Source organism: Loa loa (genome assembly GCF_000183805.2).
Source record: "Loa loa unplaced genomic scaffold supercont3.116, whole genome shotgun sequence".
Classification (NCBI taxonomy): domain Eukaryota; kingdom Metazoa; phylum Nematoda; class Chromadorea; order Rhabditida; family Onchocercidae; genus Loa; species Loa loa.
In genome coordinates this window covers 178,097-186,287 of record NW_018108296.1, presented here as the reverse complement: position 1 = coordinate 186,287, position 8,191 = coordinate 178,097, and the positions used below count along the sequence as shown (strand labels likewise).

The 8,191-nt window shown below is 34.3% G+C and overlaps 3 protein-coding genes across 4 annotated transcripts in view; 2 read left to right on the top strand and 1 right to left on the bottom strand.

Moving 5' to 3' along the window:
* Nucleotides 1-807: 807 nt before the first annotated feature.
* Nucleotides 808-2,213, top strand: LOAG_09044 (hypothetical protein; the record flags this gene model as incomplete). The annotated part of the gene is made up of 3 exons (XM_003144573.1): nt 808-928; nt 1,067-1,134; nt 1,647-2,213. The coding sequence occupies 3 exons, from the start codon at nt 808-810 to the stop codon at nt 2,211-2,213; spliced, it is 756 nt and encodes a 251-aa protein (XP_003144621.1).
* A 2,560-nt stretch (nt 2,214-4,773) lies between these two features.
* LOAG_12227 overlaps nt 4,774-8,191 on the top strand; it is a gene marked incomplete at its 3' end in the record, with an annotated part of 7,710 nt that continues 4,292 nt past the window's right edge. Inside the window, exons 1-2 of one of the 2 annotated variants that reach the window (XM_020448503.1) lie at nt 4,774-4,942; nt 5,117-5,400. Of the gene's footprint in view, nt 4,943-5,116; nt 5,401-8,064; nt 8,155-8,191 lie in introns of those variants that run through there. The other variant, XM_020448504.1, reaches the window with a different exon arrangement.
* Nucleotides 7,721-7,861, bottom strand: LOAG_09043 (hypothetical protein; the record flags this gene model as incomplete). Its single annotated transcript, XM_003144572.1, has 1 exon — nt 7,721-7,861. One exon carries the CDS (start codon nt 7,859-7,861, stop codon nt 7,721-7,723), a length of 141 nt encoding a protein of 46 aa, XP_003144620.1.

Sequence of the window (8,191 nt, the reverse complement as noted above, 5' to 3'; positions counted from 1 at the left end):
TATCAAATCAATGAATAATCTCTCTCTACCTGAAATAGGATCATTAATCCAATTGTCATTTTTCTTCCCAGTTCACCTGACCAAAATCACTTCAGATGATCACATTAGCAGTAGTTTTCAGAAATTCCCAGTTGGTTTTTCATGGACTAAAAGTTTATTTTTTCATGCTTCACTTACTGTTCAAATTATTTATTGATTTGCGTGGGCTCAAAATCTTAAACGTTCTTCAACAACGATCTGAACAGAATCGAGAGGTTCCATATGTCGAATAAACCAAAAATCTAGGAGACATTTCATTTTTACGAATGAACGCTATCAGAATCAGGAAAGGATGAAATATAAATATCTTGGTACTATTAGTGGTATTTCCCGGTCCTTCAGTTAAAGGGAATTCAACATGAACCTAATCGTTTCGTTGTCTTGTAGTAACTAAATCGATTATATTGATTACTTATAAAATATGTGTCGTTTCCACAGAGAAAAAGCTGCGATAGGAAATATTTGGCTTACACGGAAGGTCTCCAAATGCGGGGGCGTCTTTCACAGACCGTTTCATATTTTCCACAATTTCGAACAGTTTGTTATCATTGTGAATGTCTTAATATGTTGGTTTTAGTAATATGTTTGCAAAGTAGGAAAAGATTTTTTACAAACAGATGTAACCAATTATAAACATTGATTTTTTTAAGGTGCGCAGAGCAATGAAGGTGCTACTGCATCCAAATATGTCACTGTTAGGGGTTAGGGGTCAGAGTTCAACATAGCGATCTCTACAGGAGGAAAACATTCCCTCCCAAAATCCAAGAGATGTGGTCAGACAAAAAGGTGAGCACAGCTCGAAAACTTCCTTTGCTATTTTTAACATTGCGCAATCTGCTCTGTACGATTTCAATGGCTTCTGTCAAAAACCGGATTGATCGTCCCGGAGGTTTTTTTTTTAAATTTTATATTGAAAGTATCTGAAATCAAATATTTGGAAGAAGTTTTATAATGTTAAAGAGAAAATTTGTGCAAATTCCATTTGAAATTTCAAAATTTCCCATTGAATCAAAAACAATTTTTTCAGCCAAACAGCAAAGGAATAATACTACACAACGAATTAGAAAGCGACGATCTTGTCGGGAGAGGTGGTTGGTAAGAAGAATTTATCCCTTCAAATATTTCAAACAGATTTTCTACTTCCTTGCATCAGTTGAAAAAAGTTGGAAAAAAAATTTGCAGGCTCATTCAGAAGCGTTTGTTGAGTCCAGCCAGGAGTATCCTTCAAGCCTTAACAGATTAATATGATGATTGAGTTGCCTTTCGAAAATACTGATTGTAACTTTAGGGTTGAGCTAGTAACTAAAGCTGCAGGAATAATATACTGTTGAAAAGTGAATCAAAAAGATTTGAGAAAATAAGAGTGCAGTCAGGAGTAAGATATTCAAGAATCAAGATTTTATACAGTACTGGCAGAAGATTCCTGTTGCCATAATTAATAACGAGAAACCTAAAATAAGTGGAGACAAATGTTACAAATGTTGGCAACAAGAAAGAGCCGTGCATCAGGCAGTTGAAGCATAGTCTCTTTTGTTAGGTGAAGCGTTGATATCAGCTATAATGCAATCGAGAAATTTCAAAATTTCATTGGTCGTTTTTTTTTTCAGAGAAAATATTATAACTTAAGTTTGTCGGGATGGCTAGCTAAACCGCTTTCACCATTGCAATCTGAAGATTCAGAGGATGAATCTAACAGCACTTCACCATCTCCAAATCATTCAATACAGAATCTTAGGATACAAAGGGAACCGCGATCGATGCAATCGGCAGAAACACCAAATGACACTCAGCTTGCTGTACCAAGCATCCAACTACTCACCGAGGCAGTCTTGTCGCAGGTAGAGTCTGACAAATCATCATTAATTTTACCTGCTGAAAAATCTGGTGATCAATTACCACCACACTATCTTCCAAACATGATTCAACGTGTTCGACAATCGCAGCTGTGCATTGATCCAAAAGATTTTGTAGTTCCTTATACTCCAATAACGGTAGAAGAGAGGTTAGCTGGCACCGATGAAATTCATATAACAGTGATCAACACATGCGGAATGACCAGTTTACCATATACCCTGCATGACGATGATCCGTTTGATACTAAATATCCGAATCTTAAAACACTGCTACCTCCAATATCAACATTCTTCAATTTCATTCGCAAAAGACAATTTTGATTACACATATACTAGCATGTATATTTATTGCCATTAAATGCATTTATTGCAGATCCTTCTCAGAATCTGTTTGCTTATGATTTGATCGAAATCTCTGCTAGTTCAAGTTAGAAATATAACAAACAGTCTGTTAGGATCTTTACTTAGCTCACATTGCCTGTACAGTCTTATTTTCCGGGAAATTTCCGAAAACGATATAGTAAAGCTTAGATGAGATAGGATCAGGTTTTGTGTTGTTGAAGACATAACAGAAGTTTTCCGATCTTTGTTTTGTTCAAACGAAAGACATTGAAAAATGAAGTATTCCAAAATCCATTATCATCCTTATAATCGAGTAAAATAAAATAGACCTGATGGTAGAAGTTTCGAATTTTCAAGATTTTTCTTGCTCAAAACAGAAATTCAAAGTGTGACTCGGTTTACGGATTTCTCCCTTCTAGATTATTTTAGATTTTTCTTTTTTCCTATTCCTAATCTTCTACGACAGCTTATATTTTCAAAGGTTTCTATCGCAGAGAGGATTCTACAGGTAGTATTGATTTGACAACAGATCCCAGCGTATCAGCAATTTATTATTTTCTTCTAGCCAGGATTTGTTCATTAGCAGAGAGAATTTAAATGAAATATTAAAACAACGAACCGATAATTCTCAATCTTCCGAATCAATTTTTCAATCTTTGTTTTTCCAAACATTAAATTCCAATTTCTTTCCACTGCAACTAGAAAGCTGAGTTTGTATGTTTGCTTTTAGTTTGTGCATTTATATATATGGCGATTGTATATTTGCGTACTTCTAAAATTGAGTTTCAGAATTTAAATATGTTCACTGCCGGATTTTACAAGTCTACGAGTAAGAATATCATAACATTTTTTCATCCTTCCTGAAAGTGCCTTTAGCTAATGTCTATTTAACTTCTGATCGACTGTTTTTGAAATGTTTGACGTCTTAAATGAAATGCATCCCATTAATGCCTTTCACACTTCTCAGCTTCTTCTGTTCATTTTCATTTTTCAATTTTATGGTTTTTTTTTTTTTTGAAGTGACATCTTGTGACTGAAATAGAGTGCCATATTTAAAATTAAATAACACTCGAAACTAAGTGAAAATGGAATGAAATCTCAAAATGAAAATGAAATGAAAATGGAATTGAATAGGTTTATCGTATTTCGTTGGGACGAAATTAGATCAGAAAAAAATCCCATACGTACAAATACTGCCATTACCACTTGCAGTTACTGATAGTAAAAAATAATTTTAGAGCTAGCAGAGATGATGAAGTCCGTGTATCTATTGTAACTAGTTTCTTATTCCATGAAAAAAGGTGATGAAAGAGTTGAAAAATAGAGTTGCAATGTTTATGTCAAAATGACAATTTCATTCCTGTTCCAGCAAAGTGTATACATTTAACCTTTCTTCAACATTATTTATACACTTTTCCAAGTTCCAAATTGGTTATGCATTATGATGTATAGTTTTATTGTGTGGGAGCCAGCACACTGTTTACTATTGTCATCGGAAATGGTCGTTATTGTTATTGTAAACTGGTTATTTAAAGTACTTGTTCATTACTTCTTATTTGCAATTGTCATATCAGTTCTATCATCCATTATTTATACTTTTACGGATCGGCAGTGTTTTTATTATTCCGCACTAGAATCGCACTTTATCCATGCAATTTCCGTGAATGACGTCCCACACTTTTAAAATTTGAGTAGAAGTATTGAAAAAGGACGCAATTGACAAGATAAACCATTGTCAAGACTTAAAATAGCTGACAGATAATTGGAGAACAATCGTTTAGAATAAGCATGTTACCCGACGTGGCGCATTCGTACTTTGTCATTTGGGTGCCGAAACACGACAAGGATGTCATTGGTGGGTAATAGAGGGAGAGTCTGATAGTGATTGAGAGCAGGAGAGGGCGTCGAGAAGAAGTTGAGAAATGGAAAGAACTGATAAGAATCTTCAGCAGTACTGTTACGACAGACTGATTTTCCACAAATGTTAAGTAAGGAGTAAGAGAAGCAGACAAAGAAGTATGTACAGATCGACACATGGATTGGTCATTGTAGCATAACGTTAGGTCGACTTTTGAAACGTTGCTGGGCTCGTTTCCGGTTTGTATGTGCGAATATGTAAACCTTATACGGAGGGGAAGGAGGTCATTAGAAATTGACGTGGGGGACCGTTAAAGGACATTTCTTGGGGTATATCGCATGGGTTATTTTTCGATTTACTGCAGTATATGAGCACTTACGAAGCATCGGAGTGTAACTCTTGTCTGATTTCCGGGTGTTTTCCGTCAGATTTCATTCAAATTTCAGATATCTTTGTCGATATGCAATTACTTTCGGTGCTTATGAGTTTGCCAGTGCGAAGAGCGCTCCACTTAGGCTTAATACTTCCGAAACCATAAACTGACCTTTTAGAGTTTTTTTAGAGTCTTCAGGAGTTATTAATGAGGGTGGAATTATTTGAAATCTGGGAGAAGATAGGTTGAGCCTTTTTCAAATGTTCAGCTCTACCATATTCTGCGTTAGAGTTTAGTATTGACGTAAACTACGAATTATCTGACAAAATGATATTTGAGGCGATTTAATTTTGTAAAACAAAAGAAACCGTTGCATATGAATACGGTGTGGAATTTGCAAAGAAGGAGTAAAAGAAGAGTTTGCACTTATATATCACAAGAATTCAGTTTCCAGTGCATCCCATTGGTCAGCAAGAAGTAGGTCAATTTATTGGTAAATATTGCTCCTTAATGCATTATGCAAACATTTAAAGTTCTTTTCACATGTCTCATTTCCTCTTCCAAATACTATCATCCAACGATAACTGTGCATATGGAGAAATTATTTTGACCGGTCAGTGTTCATCGAAGTCGATGTCTTTTATATTTCAGGGAGTGCAGTTATTAACATTAAATATCTGTCCCTAAAGTGCTTCTGCAGTGAAAAGTCATTCAACTGGTGGTAGTGTCATTCTCGCTGGCACATTTTCTTGTGAGTCAGATTGATGTAATTTTAGGCACTGCAGATCGTCATCAGGTAATTCTTTTTTCATTATTTTTCAGAAAGTTTTCGGAATACCTTTCAGTTATATTAATGTATTTCGGAACGGTCAAGAGTGCTTTGTACTAGAAAGTGGTCACTTCGGAAGCTGTTATCATACTTGTGTTTTCGTCAGGTGAGAGTAAACCTGGAAATAATTTTTGTTGCATTTCATATTTCAATATCTTGCGGTTTACAATCATGTTTTTCAATAAGCTTAAGATCTCAGGCAATATTTTGGGTCTAAGCAAATGGTTAATTATTTACTCTCGACCAACCATGCGCTTAAAAGCGTTGTGATTTTAGAAATTAAATTAATTACATTCTTAGCTGTGGTGAAATTTGGTTTGTATGTATTTTTTATTACAAAATGTGAATAAAACCATCTGTTGGATTTCAGTGAACTTGTCTGTGTTTTTATTCTACAGTCTTATTAAATTATCAGCCATATCTAACAAAATATCTTAAATACAATTGAAAATTGTCTATGCCTGATGGAAATTTATTCTTCTTGGTGTGAGTCATGCTTCGATTCAATAGTGGGTGTATGAGAAGAAAGTTAAGAATGCGTGTTGGGTATTGTAAACATCTTCCAATCTGATAACCAAGCTTATATTCAATGGTTAAAGTATTGGAATGAATGGGGAGGTATTATGTGAGATAAAATCAATAATCTTCAAATTTTGAATAAGTTATTGGACGGATATTGAGTGTACATTTTATTCCTCTATCAGGTTTATTAATTCTCTTCCTCGTAATAATTTTCTACTTTTAGCTCTTCTCAATGTCTTTTTAGTCAATCCAATTATTTTTTCGCAAATTCTTTCACTCGATGGGCTCTTGGTATCATATTCTTCCAGATCATTCCTTTTTGCTAAGATTAATATTTTGTTCTACAGTGGTCTTAAAAATTAATGGAAATTGGTTAGCGTTATCGCTCAAGACTGATTCAGAATGACCGCGTCGAACCATGAATCTTCTTAAAATGTGCAAAAAGCTTTTAATAGATACCAGTTCAAAATGCACTACTTCTAAATACACGTAGTGAAACATTTAAATACAGCTGTCCGTTTTTTAGTTATGCCATTATCAATTTTGACAGTAAGAAAACCTAAATAGTTCAATCCAACTTGTGCAAAGATTCTAGAACGTTTAATTCCAGTTTCTGGAAGACTAAACATGACCTGTAACTTGAATAATTTAGTAGTCCAGCGTCTACAAGTTTTTACATTGATTTAACACTTTTTTGACTTCAGTTCTCTCTTCTGGTAGCTGGAATTTACATCTCATTTTTCAAAGAGTATGAGCAATTCCGGCATAATATAAGTCTTCATGTTGTTGTATGAGAGGCTCAGTTATTAGATTATGCCTTAGAAGATAGGATGTTTGCTATCATCATATAATCCTGAGTTCCTTTGTTTCCATACAACTTCTTTATTTCCATAAAATTTCATTATCATTATAGTATAGAGCCCACTTATTTATTTCTTCAGTCATTCCTTCTAATTGCGCCTTCTGGTTAACTCCCATTCGGCCAATTTGTAAACTTCAGTTGTGAATCGATTTTTCTGAGTTGACAAGGATTCTTGTCATTGGTCTTTCTTAGTAATCTAGCCACTTACTAGAACGAGTTCCATCTGTAAATCCAAAGCTTTATTTTTTAGGAATTTAAGTGGTAACCTTCATGATAGTTTTTTCCTCCTTCATTTTCGGACCTGTGAATTTAAATTTCTGTTTTGGGTTAGATTCTTCTGCTTTTAACCATGGTGGTCCTTTCCATCACGGTTCGTAATTTCCAAGTTCTGAAGGAGAAAATCCTTGTGATTGTCACATCAACTAGGTCATGTTCAATTGGAACATAAGGAAATAAGGATTTCGCTTTTTGTATTTCTTCGACTGGATTTCGTATGAATCTTAATAGTAATCAAAAATGATCTTGTGTCCAATTTCGTGCACATTTGGAATCCGACTCGAAGGTTACTGATATCTTTCCTAGATCAGACTGCTTTATGACTGACTGCTTGTACTCAAGCGAGTATCGCTAGTAATTCTAATCGGGATGTAGAGAGAGGTAAGGTATGAACCTTTAATTGAATGGTTCCGGATTCAGTAAAAATTAAGGGTATTATTTCATATATGGCTGCCGAATATGCTACACTGGAAGCATCGGAGAAAAATAAATTTATATTTATTTTACAAAGTTTGTTACGAATCACAATACTTCTGTAACATTTGTTGGTCATTCACAGAGAGATTTCCATTTTTTTTGTTTTTTTCACTTATAATTTGATTCTAAGAATTATTCTTCCACAGATTTTAAAGAAATATCTTTAACTGTATCACAGTAGGAACTAGAATCCGAATGTGTCATATTGAGAGGCTGCAAATTGCATGGTTGTCCATTTGATTATTCTTTCCTACTCCATGGTCTTGAAGTTTTCTGAGCACTATCTTTATTATGATTCCAGATAATGCCAAGGATTTTCTTTTGGACCACTTCGGTTCAATTCGGCTGTGGTATTTTTGTATTGACGTTTTTCATCGTTTGAAAGGAATTCTCGGCTGTTCATTGCTGCTTCATTAAAAACAAATTTCATTTTGTCGCACTTTTGTAATACTTCTTCAATTTTCTTCACTGATAATATTATTGTTGTGATTGATTATTTGAGTTGAATAGTTTCAGCAACAATATATTTGATATTTATTTGTGTAGGAGAGTGACCAAAGAACTTCTTTATTGACAGGATAATATGCAGATCTTCTTAAACAATAATATCGACCAAGCCAATAGACTTTAAATTTGGTAATAAATGGACAGATTGGATTAAGAGCAGAAATGCCAGGAATATTTCTTGTTAATCGTCGATGTAGTTTCCAATCCAAAAAAAAGGTACTCCTTTTTCTTTTTGGATAGGCTTATATATGTT